Source organism: Opisthorchis viverrini (assembly GCF_000715545.1).
Source record: "Opisthorchis viverrini unplaced genomic scaffold opera_v5_260, whole genome shotgun sequence".
Lineage (NCBI taxonomy): Eukaryota > Metazoa > Platyhelminthes > Trematoda > Opisthorchiida > Opisthorchiidae > Opisthorchis > Opisthorchis viverrini.
Genome location: NW_008751918.1, coordinates 638,871 through 660,467, shown reverse-complemented (window position 1 = coordinate 660,467; position 21,597 = coordinate 638,871). Strand labels below are relative to the sequence as shown.

The 21,597-nt window shown below is 41.1% G+C and overlaps 1 protein-coding gene across 1 annotated transcript; it reads right to left on the bottom strand.

The window, feature by feature from the left end:
* Nucleotides 1-260: 260 nt before the first annotated feature.
* T265_09198 (hypothetical protein) lies at nucleotides 261-19,998 on the bottom strand (the record flags this gene model as incomplete). Its single annotated transcript, XM_009175210.1, has 8 exons — nucleotides 261-611; nucleotides 6,649-6,892; nucleotides 7,153-7,310; nucleotides 9,136-10,038; nucleotides 10,893-11,282; nucleotides 12,449-12,675; nucleotides 19,493-19,809; nucleotides 19,865-19,998. The coding sequence occupies 8 exons, from the start codon at nucleotides 19,996-19,998 to the stop codon at nucleotides 261-263; spliced, it is 2,724 nt and encodes a 907-aa protein (XP_009173474.1).
* Between the last annotated feature and the right edge of the window lie 1,599 nt (nucleotides 19,999-21,597).

The window sequence follows — 21,597 nt, the reverse complement described above, 5'->3', positions numbered from 1 at the left end:
TGCTTTAGCACATGATGGTTCAAACTGAAGTTTGCAACTGTTGTCATGTACAGATGAATGGCATATCAACAACACCCGGCAGAACATAACCGACCATAAAAACGGGTCTAAAGAGACGTTCTGGTGATAGACTTTTATTTAAGGTCATGAAATAAGGGGTCCAGCATGCAGGACGTGTCATGCGAATTATTGTAATAGGTTTAATTTTGATGTGAAAACTAGCCGTCGTTAAGCGCTGTGACCTAGGCAGACTACTTTATTCACGAGACTGGTGTGTGGCGAGCCAAACGTTCATTTCCGACCGTTCCGGCCTGATCTGGGCGGTGTCCAACCAACCCATTGGCCGTGGTCAACAGATTGATGGGAGCCGAACCATCGGTAATCAGGGTACTACGCAGTCCCAAGGCTTGTAACATCTGAACATCGTGTTTTGCTCCGGCATTGGCCATCAGATCCAAAGTGCCTGGACCCAGTGCTCGTACCATTCTGGCAAAACGAGATGTTTCCAGCTTGGCTTTAGCACGAAGTTGCTCCAGTTCCAGACTGATTTTCGATGCCAGGTGTGAGAGCTCTAGCTGACGGGTTTTCTCCAAGCGTTCCAACTCGGCTTCCTGATTGAATTAGAGTAAATAAATTTGAATCAGCAAATCCTGTGCTACTGTTTTTCCTGTGCAGAATGTTGAGGGTTGTCAGCGCTCTTTGTTACTCGTTTGTGGTACAAAACCTCCCTTATTTTTTTTTACAAAGACAGCCTTCCAGAATTTTCGGCAGAAATTCGCACAAAGCTAACAGAGAGCGTGATTTGGTCTATGAATAAGTATCGTTAGTTTAGGATTTTCCAGCTGCATCTGCCTACATTTGGTCACAAAATATGGACTGATTTTCGATGCCAGGTGTGAGAGCTCTAGCTGACGGGTTTTCTCCAAGCGTTCCAACTCGGCTTCCTGATTGAATTAGAGTAAATAAATTTGAATCAGCAAATCCTGTGCTACTGTTTTTCCTGTGCAGAATGTTGAGGGTTGTCAGCGCTCTTCGTTACTCGTTTGTGGTACAAAACCTCCCTTATTTTTTTTTACAAAGACAGCCTTCCAGAATTTTCGGCAGAAATTCGCACAAAGCTAACAGAGAGCGTGATTTGGTCTATGAATAAGTATCGTTAGTTTAGGATTTTCCAGCTGCATCTGCCTACATTTGGTCACAAAATATGGACGTTCCTGATTAATACATACGTAAGCGGAATATTTTACTTCGGGAGCACTCGAACATGCACCTACTCATAAGTTTGACTGCTTTAGATATGAGCGTAAAGCAAATAAAAACTTATATACACACAACCCACACCAAAGTAGAGTGATCTCACATAACGTTTCCGCATGCACTACTCAGCAACATGGTTACCGAAGAGGAAGCGTAGCTATGAACACTACACCGTACATAACGTGATAAAAACGCATGCAAGAATTTTGCTCGCCTCCACCCCAACTCATGGATTACTCGAGCAGTTCTTCTAGGGTCATTCCAAGTCTTGTAGCGAGCATAGGATTGGGAGATTATGCTTGACAGTATTGAGTGTACTAGTTTCTCAGCAAACGGGTATTCTGTCTCAATAGATCAGACAGACAACGTTTCAACCAGTTGACCCAGAATGTTTCTTTGACGACTCAACCAGATCCTGAGATACATTTGTGATCAAAGTCGAACCAATAAAACAGTATAAGTTTTTGGAGCATATTATTACAATGGGTGAGCTTGACACGACTGTTTGAGCCGAGAAAACAAGCCGAGTTTGCCCCAACTGGATACATTTTTCTTATTTTGTAAGAGGCCCATTAAGAAACTAAACCTTACAAAGTTATGCTGGTATGTGTGACTTTGTGAGTCATTTTGAGGCGAGCCTGTCACTCCAGACAAGCTGGAGAGTATACTTCTGAAGAACCCTCCGAGTTTGGTTAAGATCGTGTGTGGTGGTCCCTCAGATGTTCAAACACTTTGGTAACCTGACGCCAACCACTACTTTCATGTGATTGTGCTTGCTCGCTTGTCAGTACGTGTTTAGTTCTCCTTCAGCATGCCAGCCCAAATATAACCACATGCTATGCGATTACTCGCAAAGTTTTGGCAAATCAGCCGTCGCCTGGTGCGCTGCTCTGGACCAGCGTAATACCGATGAAATTATAAGATTTTATTTCGACTGCCTTCACAACCTATTCACTTATCATTCTGCTGTAGGTCGCATCAAAGAATAAATCATCTTGCGTTCAAAGATGTCACCAATTGCATGCCACTGACCAGATTGGCTGCCTGATTTGTGCTCTTCCAACTTTCCTGCCTCGAATTTATCGCTACCATTATCGAGTTAACTCTTGAGTAGGTCGGCTTGCAAACTAGAGTTATCTCCAAAGCCTGCGGCAGCCTTTTTTCGAGACTATCATTAACATATTTCGGTGAGTCAATCGCCTGCTGCAGAAACGTATGCAAGCATTGGTTTGACATCCAGCTTTCGAGCGTAAACGTTCACGTATGCTTGGACTGGCATGTTTGGTTGTCTTTGTGTAGTTTGTTTGTCAACCACCATGAAAACATTCACTATAAAATATTGTACTATGTAGCCTTATGTTCAGCAAATGCACCGGACAGCTTCAGTCCTGATCACGCAAAGTACAAATTTCACAACGCTTCAGTATCTCTTCCATCCAATGAGGTGAGTGTAGATAATGCACTAGTTATCGGAAGCTTCAGTAAAAAGTAAAACGCCGCGGCTCATGGAGTGCCCGTCACTATTCAACAGTCAAGATACAGTGGACACCGCTGCACTTACTGGCCACTTCTGACACTAGACACCAATAACGAGGCCGTATTATTGAATGCCGGTGTTCTTGAAGTTCTCGTAGGGGTCAGAAATAGAAACTTATCCAAAGTAAATTCTCGATAGTCATCTGGAGGAACCTAAGGATTAAACTGCCCGTTTGGCCATCGCACAACTGTCTGGCCCACAAGCTAAGGACGTTTAAAAAGGAAGTCCTCATAAAAATGTGGAAGCTGCATTTTTGGAAGGTATCAATGCTGAATGTCAAGAATCAGCCCGATGGAAAGTGTGTAGGCAAACTCCTCTGTCCTGTGTATTATTTATGGCTAGAAAGAAGTTAGCACCGCGGTGCACGCGAGTGCTTGCATTTTTGGAATCCATTGAATAACCACCGCATTTCAGAGCACCCACTCTTTCGCCTAAATCCCAAGCGCTTCATCATTTTGGACGTTCAACATAATTTGGCCAAATATTTAAGGCGTCGGATCAAGCATAATCTGAATACGCACCGAGAGCTCTAGTTAGAACAAAAACCTCTGGATATCAAGAAATTCAGCTTAGGTGGGATTGGTCCAAATCCATTTCAGTTTAAAAAGTTGTTTTAAGAGACTGGCTATCGGTGTGGTAGTGAAACGCAAGGGAATTGCCAACAAACTACAAGAATTGGTAGGTCAGTTGACAAGCGGAAAATTTTCAACAACAGTTCAGTTTTCCATTTTTCTCCATAGCTATGTCCTTCAGTCGGTTATTTCAAACCTGGTCGTCATCCCTGATTTTTTCCATCTATTTTTCGGTGTTTTCCAGCTTTCAAACACCGTTGGACACAGAAATTCCATGAGTTTAAACCAGTGTTATTCAAAGAGTAGATGATTTCTGAATCAAGCAGACTGTTTAGATTAGTTTTGAAAAAAACGCTTTCACGGGAGCTCAGCTCAGACAAAAGTTGCCTCCGGCTTTATCAACCTTCTCGTTATTTCATCAAGTGATCCAACGATTGGACGGGAAGTCCAAGGCTAGTGGGATTTAGACTAGATCGGGAACGCACCGGCCACATCCTTACATAAAACAAGGTCCTTGGGCGTGAAAAACATCACGCTCACCGACATCGAACGATCGTGGTCTCTTAACTTCCCATGAACCAACGTCTCCATTGATGAATTATGTGTTCCACATATATGTGGACAAAAGCTATTGAGTTTTGAACTTTCCAAAAGCTTCTGTTGTTTTGGAATGAAATGCTTGCATTTTCTCCATATCTAGTAGAGTTTGCAAGCAATGTCTTGTTCCAATGGTTTAGTCCAATTCTGCTATTTTAATGGCAAGTCATTTTAAAATTCTGGTGTCTGAGTTAGACACGATGTTGTTTTGGCCCAACTTAAGGTTCTCTCCAAATATAAGCGCTTTTCGTGCACATATATGCTTTACCATAGATATGTTTGAAATACTGGCAGGCGTTTATGCACTTTTTAGTTCAGCATGGCTGGACATGCTTTGTTGGCGACCGACCATCTTTCAACTCAGATAAACGGCCGTGCCAGCCCCGGACTAAGTCTGAAATTCCAGCATTGTGGAACAGTCAGTGTAATTGGTCATCATAGCGGTTATGGTATTTGATCACGAGTTTTTAAGTTGTAAACCTCGCAAACAGTCCAATGTTCTGTTGGTCGGTTATTCTCAGTTCTTTCGCGGAAATCAGCAAAACTATTTGAGTACATTTTCAAGTTTTCGGATATTTCTTATTGCAGCATCAATATAAGACGTCTTGACATCAATATGTGCCTCAGATTTTGACTTGTGACCCTTTGAATTATTTGAGCAAATGCATTCCACGGTATTTCTGACCGACTGGTTATAGAATGGCGTCATAATAAGATACATGGACTCGGTTCTGAATTCACTGGTGCTAGGGTCAGCTGTTCCAGTCAGGGACTACGATCCGTCAAATTAGCAGAATTTTCGATCGTCCTTTATAGAGAGAATATTCGTCAACGATTGTTCCGCAGCTGAGACCAGGTTTCATGCCCCGAGACATTGCAAATAGGACGACGAAGCTCCATCTCGTTTTGACTGTTTCATTGCTGTCCGTGTTAGGCATGATGGAAGATACTGCCAACATTTACGATCAAAAAGGGCTGTAGCGGCACGTGCTGGTTAGGGTAGGCAAGCGTTTACAAGTGTTGCAAGAAATGCAAGAACCTTCTGAGGTTTCCAAGTTCCAAAAAATGTTACATCAAGCTCTTTTCTTGCGTGGTTTTCCTACAGTCTCGAGCTAGTCGACAACGCCGACCAAGTATTTGATGCATCTCTTGTGAGCGAAATTACTGCTCCGTTTGGACCTATGACCAAGCTGATCGAATGATTTACGACTGTTGCTACTGTCATGAATGATTTACAGGTAAGATGGTTTCGACCCGGGTTAGATTTGTGTGGCGCATCAATACAGTATATGTACTTCACGCCACCAGATGTCAAATTTAAGCTCCAACCTACAACCACGAACAACACGGTTTTTGAAACATATTTCAGGTTGGTTTCTAATACCCGTTTTCGACTCGAGCGACACCAAGACGATAATGTCATTGCGACCCGTTTAGAAAACGATCTAACTCTGATACATCCAGCCGATGCCCATTTTTTACCATCACCTCTGTGTACAACGTGACTGACGAGACGATACTTTGCATGTGGCCCGTGTTTGCGTTTCACAAAGCATTTAAATAACTTTAAAAAAGAGTGCAAACTTATTTTTAAGACAAAAAAGTACTTAAAAACGGTCTTTAGTGTAGTCTGGCTTACATACACACCATCTCCTAGTAGGAATGATTACGTATCACATCCTGTAAGGTTTGTGGAGCTTTTTGACTTATTACCTTCTACTTTGATTGGCACAGTTAAATAAACTTTCATTTAGAAAATGGGATGGATTCTCCTGTTATTGAGTTTTTTGTACTGTAAATATGAATAAAGTTGGGAGATATTGGTTATTTTGCAGACTGCCTGATTTTCCCATTATCTAACGACTTTCATACAACGTTTGCGCGTCTTACTTAACAGGCTACGAAAAGCAGTCCATCTATAACTTGCAGGGTAGTGACTGTACCCAAGTACTAACTCAGAAGCTTAGGCATTTTGAACACTGGGGATGTGTGTACCGCGTTCCAGGCTCTCAAGATACACACCAAGGAACTGAGGCATTCTTTGACATCGGTTCTGATTCTAGACCAGTGGCCGGATGATAGCGAGTCACTGATCCAGGTGGCTAAAAATTTTGATAAAGACTAATGTGCTGTCAAGATATTGGTGACACAACCACTGCTCAAATTACTTCACAAAGTTCATTGCCTAGTGTCCTGTGAGAATAGAGGCTGGTGTCGGACCCAATGGGCTTCCAACTGCTAAACTGGTAAAAGGTGTTAAAGTACGGCCCCTGCAGGGAAATTCCGACCCACCATATTTCAGGTATACGTCACAGGTTTACTAGATCCTCGAGTGAATAATTATCAGCGAAAAGACAACTGGGACCTGTGGGATTTTTTTGACCTTTTTACTGAAATTACTGAAGAGAGTTGTGTGCAAAAAATTCCACTTTGAAAAATCTTTATTGAGAGACACTTCTGAAGTGCATTAAAAAGTTTTAGTAGCCTTTAGATAGTGTAGTTAATTTACCTCTACCAGAACGCGCTTTCTTAGCTTGCAGTCGTGTTTTTTGTACTCGGGCTTGGTCACCATGTTAACTTTTGCCTCACTGCACTCATTCTGGCCACCAGCACCTAACTTCAAAGCTGGAAGGCTAGATTGGTTTCACTACTGCTTTTCATTTTTCTAACCAAACGGCAACTCACCAATTCTATCCGCTTCTGTTCAACTGCTACTATGGATTCCTCTACTGCAACCATGTTTTCGATGCGCAAGGCTTCCGCCTGTCCCAAAGCAGCCGCTCGTGCTTCTCCGGTATTTTCCAGACCAGCTGAAGCAAGCTGAATTTCCAGCAGTTTGCTTTTGCTCTTTGCCACTTCTGTCTCGTCCAAAATTTTTTGACGGTCTAAGCGACCCCGAGCTTCTTGTTCTAATTTGGCAGCCTCGTGCCTGATGTTACGTAAAAGATAGAGATTATTAGCGTTGTTATTAAAAGTACCTTGTGCAAGGTTTTCTCGAGTAACTTCCACAGAGATGTGTGAATGATCACTGTCATAAACTATGAATGCATTATTTGTTTAACAGGTTAATTTACTGTGACAATGAAGGCTGAATGGAAACTTTACTCAAAAAGTGGAAAATGTCCTAAAACTTGCCTGGCTGCAGCCTCTTGAGATTCCGTTGTAATCTCGATAGCCATTTGGACAGACTTCCATAAAAGATCGCGTGTACGCTCATCTGTTGGCGCAACGGATTGAATGTCAACTCCTGTAATGACCAAACGGTTTTCTGGAAAAACGTACGAATCCCGCACCTTGCCTTCTTTTGTAAGTCCAAGACAAGCGGCACGAATAATTCGCGCAGAGTTCTGTTGACCGAAGAATGGTAGTGTTTGAAATGCCATTAAACTAGGTGCCTCGTACGAGCACTAGTTATCGGTCGGACACAAGGGTGAACACTGTTCAAAAGGATCTTTTGGGGTCTTCTGTGGTCCGCCACACTATGAGACTTCGTATAATAATGAAAAATGGTGTTCCTCTTACAGTCTTTCTACATTTGGGATGGTAGCTTTAAGTCCTTGAAGGTTAAACGGGTAATGACAGAGATATCTAGTGCTTTACACAACAGCCCTAAAAATATGGCAGGTTCACCAAGCAGATAAATATTCAAAACAAAAACGGGTTATTATTAAAGCCTCTCCGAGAAGCATGTTGTTTGTAGACTAAAAATCGACTAAAATTCCACAAAACTGGGTGAAAAATGATGTCGGTTATGAATAAACACTCTCTTCCTACGCATAAAATTACAAGACATCCAGAAATCCCTTTTTTGGGTAGTATGCTTAGTCTTGACATTTCTGAGATTAGGGAAACCAACTGTGCAACATCATCAAAATTGCGTGCAAAAACATGTTCAACCAGGATGTCAGCATAACAGAGAGGTCATAAGCTACTCACCAAAAAGAGTGCATTACAGTCGTTTGTAGCGAAAACTACACCCTAAGGAGATATTATCCTTCGATAAAGACTAATTATATCAGATCCACTGAGGTACACGTTATCAGGAAACTTTCGCCATAGAGGACCACTTCCTACAGGCACGTTTTCTATTGGTCACTTTACAGGTGAAAAAACGGCAAATATACGGTTTTCATTAATCACCATGTAGAAGATTTATTTGTTATAATTTACTGATTGTATACGGTAATTTTTTGCCATCTTGTTCCTGAATATGTTACGAGTCTTGCCTAGCCGACGGTATTGAAACATCTGGGAGTACTTTGCTTTAGATAACATCTTTTGCGTTTACAGCAGATTACTTCAAATCAATGTATCTGATCACAGTTCACTTTTTTCCACGAGCCGGGATATGATTTCTCAACTATGACAAAAACTCCAATGCACTTTGGCATGGAAAAGGCGTAGTTATGTAACTATTGATCTAACTATAAGTCAACTATTTATCACTCTAACTAGCAATCTATCAAGCTAACTATAAGTATCGTTCAACTAAGAAACTGTCATGCACCGTGTTCGAAAAGCTTATACAAAAGACCGTTGTCATGTTCTTCCAATGCGTCAACGAAGTAATGCTAGTTGGTAGCACGGACTATTTCATGAGGCCTTTTCAAATGGGAATAATGTGAAAACAAAAAAAATTATAAAAACTGTTGCTCAAAATCTGACAATCACGTCCACCATGCAAACCAAAGTGTAGCGCTACAGCTGGTGGATTCTTGAGTTATTATTCTCGTTTTTTATGTTGCTCACTAGGAATGATGTAAAAGCATTTAAATGGTCAAGCAAAATTGAAATACTCAAGCCCAATAATTTATAGGATCAGCGTGACTAAAAATGTATAAGGCGAAATGCGACTATCAATAGATTACGTAAACGAATCCCTATTCTGTGAATTCTGTTTGACCCAAAGTTAGCTTTTTCTTTAAAGTTTCAGTCAGACTGGTGATCTTGTATCCAACGTATAAATGTTAGCCACGATCTGTTCTTGCATAGTTTTGCAATCATGTAGGGATCACAGTAGTAATTAACTGGTATTTTCCTGTTGTGCGTTTTGTTGATAAATAAACTGAAAAAAATCAGAAAAGCAAAATCAGACAGGTCTCACAACAAAGCACCTTCCTTTGATTATTACAAATTACAGAAAGCAGTATGCAAGTACGCAGTCAGGCTTACTTTGTGGAATGTGTCGAAGCATACGGTAGCTACGGCTCCACGAATGCGTGATGCCATTGCTTTGCAACTGTCACCAACAAAATCTGAAACCGAAAACAGTTTGTCGGCCTCCTCTGGATCCGTCAGCGCGTCAGATGTGTCAAAAGACCAATTATAGGACAACTGCAAGGATAGTCTGGCATGATCAGCTGTCTCTACCACGACAGAATCAGTGAAGAAGTCTGGACCGAGTAGAAGGAAGAGGGACTTGATTGCATGTGGTCTCTTTGGTTTCCCGGCGCTGAGGCTGAGCAAAGTAAACTGCTCGTGTGGACCTAGAATTACCAGAGTTGGTCCAAATTCAACACGTGATATGTTGGATTTGTAATCGTTGATTTGTACGCCAGCATTGTGAGGAACCTGCAATGATATAACTGGAAATGGTTTGGGCTCGTCGGGTATGGTAAATCGCGGTGCAGGTGGTTGATCATATGAGAGGTCGTATGTGTCTTCACTCAGCAGTCTACAACGCATATCCCCGCTGGATGCCACACGCCGACTATATGCAAACATAGGTGCTCTGGTATCACGCAACTCTTGAAATCGAGACCAATTCAGTGTGGGCACTTTGTCGCTTTCAAGCAGTTCCCTGACTTTTGGGGGAATTTGCTTCTCCCAGTGTTCTTCATACTCGGTTAGCATGTATGTTGTCCCAACGACAGCTCGAACTTCGCCTGTTTGAGTGTTTCGCACATAAATGCCCTCCGACTCACCCAAAGGAATTGCTGTGCGTTTCTCAACGACATCCACTCCAATGGGCGGAATGTACTCGCATGGCCCACGAATAAGCCAGCGGTCACCCGGTTGATGTTTCTGGAATGACAGTTTGTTGTAAAATATGCCTGTTGGTATAGACGGATCAAACTAAAAAAAATCTAGATAATCGGTGATTAGAGTGCGAATTCACTGATTAAAAAACCCATGATTCGAACTCAACCCCTGCCTTTCGACTTCTCCTGTCTAGGCTTGGGAACATGACACTCTCCAAACCCTCGTAATTCCTTCGAGTCGTATGTCAGCTGGGTACGAAAGGCTGTAACAGCTGAACGATCATTATTTATTTTGATTACATGAGCTTGTTTCTGAACGTGCACATCTTGGTAGATCAGAGGAGGCGACTCTATGGTATACAGCTACTTAATATATGCCTCATATAATTTGATATATTGACTCTTAAGTGCAACATGGTCCCCAATAGATGTAAATCATGGTTTATTGTGAGTGGATGAAGTTGGAGTTCTTGAATAAAACGTCTCCATTTAAGTGAAATCGACTTGTGTTGAAGTACACAAAAGTACTGTACAGCGGTTTTATACACGTTGAAAATCACCAGCAGTGCTTGACTCCTCATAAGTTGTTTGGACACAGGTGATGAGCTCCAAATTAGGTTAAAAGTTGCATAGAACTTCCTGCTTCTTCACCATGGCCGATATCAGTTGCACACTATCCCGTTTTATTCCCAAGACTCCATCGGATTTGTTAGTTGAATATCTCTGTGTATGTATGTAGAAAGAATCAGACTTACGATTTGTACTTATGGGCAGGTTTCTTATCTGTGAGATTGAGAACCTGATGACCGTTGGTTACTTACAAGTGCCGCTGACCCGTATTCTTGAGACGACCATTTCACTATACCGGCAGTGATTAGATTCTTTAGTGCCAATGAATTCCTGACAATGGATGTCTGATAGAAAGCTGCTAGCTGTAAGTGTGCTTACTGTGCGTTGAAAGTTTCCATCCTTCAAAGAATCCACCTGTTCAACGTCTTCCGTAGCTACCAAAACAAGCCCATCGTTTTCTCCAAGCGTGAACGCTTGCTCGATACCCGTTTCCAGTTCTTCTCCCGGCATCAGAAAAAAAGAACTTTCTCCTCGAACTAGGTGTTTCTTACCCCACTGAGGATGCCCGTCGACGTCCACCGGATTTACGATTATACAGTACTCTTTACTGCTTAGGGTGATGGTTTCCGTGACGCGTACCAGCTCCTGCGTAACATCACATATGTAACTATCTGCATCGTGATAGGTCACCAGCCATTCGTCTCCGCAGTTTCTCTGACGCCCAAACTGATCCCTGTGAGGCTGAATAGCACGGACACTGACGGCCCGCTGAAAAATACAAATGACGTGTGAACAGGTCATTAGCTCGTTGGGAGCAATATTCACCTAATCGAGTAAAACCATAGGATATCGTAATTGTCGAAAAAGGCTGGTCGAAAACTGCAATTACCTTCGAACACCCGCCAAAAGTTTACCAATTAGGTAAATAAACATGTACGCAACTGTCGCCCTGACCAACCATTATTCAATAAATCAATCAAACAACCAATCAATCAATAAAACAATAATCAACCAGTCAATCAGCCAATCAATCAATCCATTGATCAATCAGACAATCGGTCAAACAATCAATCAGTCAATCGGTTAATCAATCGATCACGTTCACCTATCTATCTACATCTATCTATCTGTCCATCTGTCTATCTATCTATCTATCTATCTATCTATCTATCTATCTATCTATCTATCTATCTATCTATCTATCTATCTATCTATCTATCTATCTATCTATCTATCTATCTATCTATCTATCTATCTATCTATCTATCTATCTATCTATCTATCTATCTATCTATCTATCTATCTATCTATCTATCTATCTATCTATCTATCTATCTATCTATCTATCTATCTATCTATCTATCTATCTATCTATCTATCTATCTATCTATCTATCTATCTATCTATCTATCTATCTATCTATCTATCTATCTATCTATCTATCTATCTATCTATCTATCTATCTATCTATCTATCTATCTATCTATCTATCTATCTATCTATCTATCTATCTATCTATCTATCTATCTATCTATCTATCTATCTATCTATCTATCTATCTATCTATCTATCTATCTATCTATCTATCTATCTATCTATCTATCTATCTATCTATCTATCTATCTATCTATCTATCTATCTATCTATCTATCTATCTATCTATCTATCTATCTATCTATCTATCAATCTATCTATCTATGTATCTATGTATCTATCCGCCCTTCCAGCTACTCAGTTACCTATCCGTCTGTCTGTGTTTATGGCCGTCCTTCTATCTACCTTTATGTGCATCCTTCTTTTTATTCTCCCACCATCCTTCTCTTCGTCCGTCTTTCTCTACTTGTCCACCACTATTTTTGCCTCGTCTTGTTTGCTACTGATTTACCGGAAATTCCTCTTTTCTTTTCCTCATTTTTCCCACCTCTGGAACATACCTTCTCATTGAGCTTCTCGGCTATCACAGTGTCCACGTATTCCTCATACACGGTGGGTAGATAGACGCCTGTCGTCCTCACCAGCCACTCCTCTCCACTGAAACGCCTTGTCCCGCGTCGATCCACGCAGTCACATGTGGCCCGGAATCTCAACGCTTCGTTCAGCCTGATCGCTTTTGCCGTTACTTCACCAAGGACCTCGGCTTGTACGCAAGGATAGTATACGCCTTTGGAAGAAGGAAACCAGCGGGTTCACCACAAAATATAAGGTAACTGAATAAATTAAGCAAAGGATCTGTAATGACGTGTCCATCTGAAGCGGAAAAGTAGCCCAACCATGGGATTTGAGATGTCCCATACCACATTGAACTGGTGAGTGGCATGTTCTTCAAGTTGGGTTCAAATAACATTTAGAAGATTACTGCTGCAAATTTAAAAGTGAAATTTCCTTCAACTTCTTTCGAGATCAGAGCCTTTTCAACTAAACCCATCTGCACCTGACATCGGAACTCTAACCGTTTCTGTTTTCCTCAAAACGGATTTGTTTTTAAAGGACATAATCGTTTCTTACGAAATTATGGCAGTCAACAAAGTGCAACGGAAAAAACGGAGAGGTAAGGGATATAGTGTGAAAATGATTGTTGTACCATTTCCAACATGCTTTTAACTCCTGGCAACCACTCAATGGTAGGAAAACTATCAAGCGATGGACTCTGGCGAGTCCCAATTCTTGAGAATGGGTCTTAACTCGGATTTTCATCAGAGTGCATTAGTTAAGTAAGAAATAAAAAAAGTAGGGAACATTTAAGGATTTCAACATGAACAGCCGTTACATTTTCCCGTTTTGATGGCTTGCTAAGTCTCACACATTTTTCCTGCTCTAATTATTCCATTATTATAAAACCTGAGGTGATCGTCTTGATTTTTCTTAGGTTAGTGGAATGCAAAAACTGTGGTCATGTTAAAAAGATAATAATATAAAGCCTTGAAATTTATAAAATTCCCTTTTTAGCTCATGGATCCATACCTAGAAGAATAAGTAACCTGTCAACCATAGGTTTGCCTAGGAATACAAAATTTCACGTCGCGTTACAGCACAAAACCTTCGGTAGATTAAGGGAAATTATGCTCCAACAATTTTATTTTATCTTGCAATCCCTCCACTCAGTTTTACCTGAAATATTTTTCCAAAATAGAATACTAAACTTATTTTAAAGAAAAAGAAAACCAGACCCTTAAGTACGCCATGACTCTTTCCACAGGTTCCTCCAGAGTCTTGTTCAGGAAGCGAGCCCATTTCCGTAAGAAAACACAAGGCGATTTAAAACACTAGGAACAGATACAGTTGTTCAATTGCTAATTTTCTTTCAGATTTCACCCTTTTCAGTAGGCATTTCTTCATTCTTCACTTCGTGCCTTTGCATTATACGGCTTTATTCCAGCCTCTGTTTCTAATTCTGCTTCTTCATCATTCATCCACTATGCCTATTTACCTTTTTAATTTTTGGTTTCGCCTATGCAGGTGTTCGGACAAAGTGGGACAGTGAATAAAAGGTATACAAGATCACAGCGCTAACAGGTAGAAAAAGGACATGGAAGTATGTATCAGGCAGAGATTTGTTCTTTCCACCCTTTACTCTTCTTTCCTTCTTGCCTCTTTTTTCCTTGCTCTATTTTCTTTTGGTCGCGTGCTATCCGGTAACAGGGGAGAACAGCTAGGGAACTGGGGAACGAAAGAGCTTGTTGAGACCTCCTTTAGTCAAGCATGCATCCAGTCGGACGAACACTAAATGGAATCTGGCATCATCCCATATTTTCATGTTCTACCATGTCCAACACCAGGGGCAAGAAATCCACTTAGATTGTTAAGTTTGAAAAATGCAGTTTGGAAAAACAAAGAGCCAGAATTGCCGAGAAACAGCTCCCCAGGCGTATGAATGGGTGTTGCCAGTAGTGTTATTCGGGGATGAGCGTCTCCTAGCACACAGTATTAAGCAGTTAGCACAACTAAGTCAAATCTTTGGTATTTCAAAATCTCTCATGTTCATCCGCGTGGTTCACAAAGGTTGTTATTCTGTATGGGCATGATATTTGTTCATGGCATGTACGGAAATTGGAATCTGATAAAAAACGGACAAAAGACAGAAGACAATGTTTCTGCAGTGTGTGTTTGTTGATGGAGTAATTAACACATGTGGTCTGAGGATGGAAGAGTGTCCGTCTGAGTATATCATTAGTTACCGCGCCATATGTTTCCCTACTGCTCCCCATATTGGCCCACATCAGTGCAAACATTTGCTTCCTAATTAATGCGTTGTTTCGATAATCAGTTTTACCTAGTATCCCAAGCAGTATGTTTGGGATACAAACAGCTCCTAGATTTCCCACGGCAGACTAGTTCTGAACTTTGGTAGTTGCCTCATTACACTTATTTCAGGCTTATCAGTCTCCTTCCGCTATTCTAAGTACTCAGAAGAGAAACTAATAGGTTTTTCAATGTAGAAGACAGACCTGAGCCCTATGTGTCTTAAACAATATAGATTATTGATTGAACGTTTCAGTAGAATATGCAACCCGGTCGAGACAGCTGGACGATGTCTTCTTGAAGGGAAAAAACTTGCTTTGCGATTTGCACAGCATCCAAGGGCACCTGTAGGAACACCTCCACAACACACTAGTAACTCTTGAAGATCGATTAAGACAGCATGGTCAGTAGTCACGGGAGCAAAGTTTAACGGTGCCTGTCGAAATTCTGGTCGAAACCGGGACTATTAGCTTTGGGCACTTTTTCCAAAATTTACTACATAGTGAAAAAGTGGTGTGTGCATCACTTTGAAGACAAGGGCTACGAAGAGTCTGTATAAAATAAGGTAGTTTCTCTTTGTAATGTATTACTCATAAGGTTGCTGAAAACCCATGACAGCCCACTTTGAAGACAAGGGCTACGAAGAGTCTGTATAAAATAAGGTAGTTTCTCTTTGTAATGTACTACTCATAAGGTTGCTGAAAACCCATCGACAGCCCACGACCTGTTTTGCCCTTCTTGGGGCTCATCAGGTAGGCGCGGTCCCCGGGTTTCTGTCAACCTAAAACACGAGGCGGCCTGGTGCAGCACATTCAGTTGCCTGAAAACATCATTAGCGAGAGATTCAGCTGGGTTCCAGGTGAGTCTCTTGAAAGAACCAATTTGGTTTGCAGATGAGTGTATATTCACTAAGGTAGTTTCTCATTATCATTCAACAGAACTAGGAGTCTTTAGAACCCGTCGACATTCATCGCTGAATCCAGTCTGTGTTGTTTTGCGAAAGCGACAGAACAACGCTGCATCTCCGTAGAAATATAAAATCGGTGGCCTAATAAATATACTCTTGATTCAAGTGGGTCCATCGCGTGGCGAAATCCAAAAGACAGTAAGCTGTGTGAAAACGGGCTGATATGCCACACTTCACGTGACACATCACTTCATTTGCAGTTTATTTGGGATGGAAGGTTATCCAGTAACTTTATTGCACCTCCCATATAGTTTGGTTTTTTCACAGAATTATTTCCACCAAATGTTCCACAACTCAATTAGCCCTACGAGATCTACTACCGTGCTCTCTGGCAGGCTTGTACCCAGGATTAACCTGATGATATCGGTTCGTTAAAGAATACTTGATGTTCCATTTGGGTCAGATTGTTCCCTTCGTAGTGCTGTCAGTCATAACTTTGGGTAAACGCCTTTACCTAACACTCAACAGGGCGCAGCCATCATTCCATACTTGTCACAGAGTTCCTTAGTCCTGCTGTTTATGAGTGTATACTACCGTCGGTTTCAACAATTATAGTTTGTCCGCCATTGATATTTGATGAATTGAACATTTGGATTCACTGCTGCAACGAATATGACGATCTGAATAGCCTTAATATACACTTGTGTGGAGCGTTGTCTCATTAGGCCTTTCCTAACACTGGACAACCACACAGGGAGCATAGGGTTACAACGACTCAAGGTTGGTATTCATACAGCGTATGTACCTCTGACGACGATGCTTTGTGATAAAATAACCGTCGACGTATTACAACTACGTAAATTGCCTAGATGACCATTAGTGGTTTTCTGTGGTTTTCTGTAGGCGAAATTCTTGGGGTGTATGTAACGTATGTTCGTTTTTACTCCAAGCATAAAAGACAACTTACGGAACGGCCTACTCAGCGAGTTGCGTATAGTGAAAGTTCAAGGTCTGTCTACGCCATGCGTAGGACTGTGCAATGTTTGTTATGCAAAGCAACCGCCTCGGTGCCCAAAGAACTCAATGGTTAGACGTGTTTACAGCTTAATTCAGAGGTTCCCAAAGGTTTTTGCCTGGATCACCAAGCTGCATAATCTCACAAGTAACTATCAGGCCCGTTGTTACCAGTAAATTGTTACATTACTTTCTTGTTGATCCTGCGTAGAAGTAATTTTCGAATGAGTGATAGATTTTGGTGGTAAATTTTGGTGTTGTTATTACGTATTATAACCCAATATTGTATTTTGTCCAGCTTGAACGGCCTTTTTTTGTAGTTCACCCGTTGTCTGATTAAAGTACAAACATAGTATAGAAAAATTCATTGCAGAAAGTTTGGTCTTTTCAATCACGTCCACATTACAACTGCTGTGCAGTCTAGATTTCCAGCTATTCTATTTGCAATAAAAGTGGCTAGGGACGCCTGTTACGGGATATCTGTGGTAATATTTGCAATGTCACCAGGAGCGGAACAATGGTCGTGGCCGTTCGAAAGACTGTGCTAAAAGTGAATATGCGTACCACAGGTTTGAATTAGATATGCAAACACTTGTGAGTTGCAAGTTTAAACAAACAAAGATTTTGTTTCCGATATCCAATTTGCATGGAGAAAGAGGAACTCAAGTTGGAGGGGTAAAGAGGTCGTCCTTTACATAGTGATAACAAAGAAAACAGAGTAACTTCTGATTTTCACGATTTTTATTGTGTTCTTGTACGAAATTATATTGATTAAATCGTGGATAGTGCTTTATTTGTTACATTGGTATGCCACATTAAGTGACCGCAGATGAGCCCAATAGCAAAAAGATTATGGTAAGATTGAATGGTGGCATAGCACACACAAAGACAGAACAAAAAGCGTCTTGCGGTTCCTTCGCTGTCAGTCCCGGCAGTTTAAAAACAAGTATTCGGCAGCTGAATGTGCAGGGAGTCACCCAAAGGAAGGTGGTTCATATAGAACTTCCCATGTGTCCTTTGAAAACCCACGACAGGTTTTGCCCTTCTTAGCGCTCATCAGGTAGGTGCAGTCTCCGAGTTCCCGTCCACCTCGGGGACTGCATCTACCTGATGAAACCCACGAAAGGTGGAACCGGTCGCGAAGTGTCGAAGGATTTTCAGCAACCTTATATGTGTTGCATTAGGTACATATATGTATCACGATATCTCGAATGTTGTAACAACTGAAACATGAGGCTGCCTGGTGCAGCACATTCAGTTGCCTGGAAACATCATAAACGAGATTCAGCTGAGTTCCATGTGAGTGCTTCGCAAAACCAAATTTGTTCACAAATGAGTGTAATTCCCTACANATTTGTTCGCAAATGAGTGTAATTCCCTACACGTGTCCTCATTTTTATGACCAGAACCCAACAAAAATAGAGCAGTAGTTTGGCACTTCGATACGATAACAGTCAAAAAGATTACGATGATCTAACCATTCCTTGAGAGCTTACAAGATGGATTTACCGTATGGTCTGCTTACCAAGCAGCATTACCGAAACTCCTATATTAGGTAAATTTTTCTGTACTTTTCTGCTCGCTTGCAAGAAACGATTTTCATTGTGATGACTCATTTTTGACTTGCCCATTTCACAGCAAAATAGCTCTTTCTACTAAATTTTTCACGCAAAATAATGAGATGCACTCCTTGGTTGAACTACTATTCTGTTCACAAGCATGCCATCTAATATTTTTCGGATATAATGATGATTATGCTATGACCATCGTCTTCCTTGACACTTCGATTTTGCCGGTCTTTCTGATGGTAGAGCTGAAAAATTTAGAAGCGTTCAGTGCGAACTTTGGAGCTGTCATTTGTGATTTATGCAAGGACCTCCAACGTTTGGTTTAGTCTCTGTCGTAAAATGGTGTTTGCTTTATAAAACTGTGAAAAATACACAGCCATGTACAACCTGCATATTTCTTGGCCTAAAAATAATATTTTGAGGTGTTACACAGCTACAAAGAATCGAAGAGTAAATGAAGTGTTATCGACGAAAGTTAGCTTTAAAAAACCTTTCAGGTGATCGTATTTTGGCATAAATTTGTTGATAGGTATATGTGAATGTGTACGTGAAGAGGTGTAAATTCTTTCCTGGAGATCCCAGAGATTTTTTTACTTAAATTATACACATCATCAGTAGCTTGCTGAGCAATATGGATGATTGGCTTCGGGCAAAGCGATCTAATTTCCACACGGACGTAACTCATCCAGTGGAAACGGCAAAATGTTGATCAACTAACCTGAAAATCAACCAACCGTTTAAAGATGCACAAAGGGGATGATGTTTAGAAACCGTGTCAGTTTGATCTGAATTTGATGTCTTCATCAGTCAACTTTCTCTGCCCTTCTTTTCAGGTGCCTTCAAGCTCAGCACCTAATGTGGCTGTTCTCAGGGAGAGAATAAAACTATCGTGTTGCGAAACATTTGCCCTTCGGTTCTGCTTTACCGTCTGAGCATCCTATCTGTAACATTTTGGGAACACCACTTCTTAAGTTTCCAATGAACTAAATGATCGTTTTCAAATGTGTAACACAAGTCTTCGCCTTCTTGTGGCTTATCAGGATAAAAAGTTCCCTAAAAGTAATAAAAAGAGATTCATCTGTACATCAAACTTGAGGTTGCTGGTGGATTTTGCTCACAAAGGAAAACTTCAGGGGTGTGTTTGATGAAATTACTATCCGACTTCTTCACGCTGCCTCTTAATTGAGTTTTTAAAACTAAGGATTTACATCAAGTGATACTGAAGTTGTCTCCAAAGGAAGCAGACTCACCAGGTCCCTCAAACAACCATTCATCCCCCGCGGATCTTTGTCGACCTTCTGAATCCTCGTGATCACAGATTGCTTTTAGACGAAGAGCACGATTTGCCAAAACAACAGGAAGTGCCTGGATTGTTCCGCAAATGGTTTCACCCGGGTACAATGGAAACGGGTCTTGATGGTATCGATATTCCATAGCACCCATCTGTAGTTTTACTTGCCCATCCGATTCAAAAACTGCGTGCCCATTCTCTTTCACTACAGGATTCTCAACGACGCAGTATTCCATCGGTGATATGCTGACCATCCGACTTACAGAACATTCAAATCTGAATTGGAGGCATTCAGTAGGATAGGGAATTCGAGGCTAAGAGATTTACTTACCTCTCGTTTTCTTTACACACATAGGTCTTCGGGCCCATGACCAAGGTGGATATGTTTGTGTTTAAATCAAGAACATGAACATAATGATACGGTGGTACTGATGTGATATGATTGCTGGTTTCTAGAGGTGGCATTTCCAAAAGTTTGCTCAAAAGAAGTGTGTAGATCGCTGTAGTGTAGCAAACAGTGAATCGTAATGATCAATGAAGCAACCTAAATGGGCCTGACGCGGAAAGCGTCGCAGCGGACCATATGTTAGTCTCTCTCCAGTCGCTGTTGATTGGTCTCTGACATGGTAACCTGATTGGTCCGTTGGTCATGTTGTTCGCGTGCACCAACCAGTGAGTCTTGAATTACCTACACAAAACAGGAGACCTTAGGCACTCTGCATGTCAGAACTAACATAAACGGATAGTCAGCAAACGAATGAGAGAACTGAATTCGGGCTTTGGATGCGCAAACATCATTCTGGGGAGGTGAAATCTGAATGACGTTGTACATCCTACTACCACTGAACTCAACTCTGAAATAGATGGCGACGAGTTCATTTGTTACGTTTTGTATCATATGATCGGCTAAAGGTTGGAAGCCTGAAAAAACTTTAACTTGGAGTTAGCATTCTGGATGGATGTAGAGCCACCTCCCGATAGTGGAAGTTGTCTGGCAATTGGGAGCCGGCGAATATAATCACGTGTATCAATTTCAGCTAGATATATTCAAAAAGTAAAGCAAAATATAGGAAAATAGTTTCAGAATTTATATTTTTGGAAATTCTGTGTTCTTCGCGAAAGTAACTTCAAAGGGATAAAAACCTTGCGAGTAAAGAACTAGCTCTCTTTTAGATGTTTTGTCCGCAAATCCTCGGAATCGGAATAGTCTGTAGAAATACTGTTGATGTAGGGAAGTGCAAAAAAAGAAAAAGTTGAAGGGAAATTAGAATGAGGCTAGAAGACGGGGCTAGGAGCGGGCTTTCGATGGTAAACGAACACCTAAAATGCTTTCATGAAGGACGAGAGAAGCTTCGTTTCAAAAACCTTAATAGAGCATACAATCAAGTCAGTTGGAAACATTAATAGAGCATACAATCAAGTCAGCTTGGAAACATCATAAACGAGAGATTCAGCTGAGTCTCTCGCAAAATCAAATTTGTCTGCAAAAGAGTGTACTTCATCAACTTGAACCTGTCTAATTTTTCCGAATGATCGACCTTTGGCCTAATTTTTATTGTGAATAATGAATCAAAGTCTGACCTCTGATGATGGCAAAGCACAGTAGATTTGGTTAACTTGAACGTAGAGAAAAGGTGAAGGCCTGGCAAAAATTCAAGTTCACCTACGTAATTGTCAGGCAGAAACCACATTAAATTATTAGATGACAAGTTCTTAATCAATTTTGAGATGGTTACAGGTGATGCAACTCAAATGACGGTGACAAATTACACCTAAACGAGTAGCTAGCAGATAACAGTTCTCTTCAATACTAATGTCCTGCCCATATGGACGAAACATATGCCATCATTGACAGGGTCGAATTTCAGACAGTTTGTCTCTGCAGAAGTTCAACAGGCATCATCAGGATAACCTGAGAAGTGATGTGAAAAATCAATATTTCATGACCGACATAATAGGGAAACAATGCGCATGGTAGGATATGGGCATCCAAAATCACAAATAAGCAATACCGAGAATATAGATACGTGGAATTCTCTGTGTGAATATCTTGTGAGATACTAT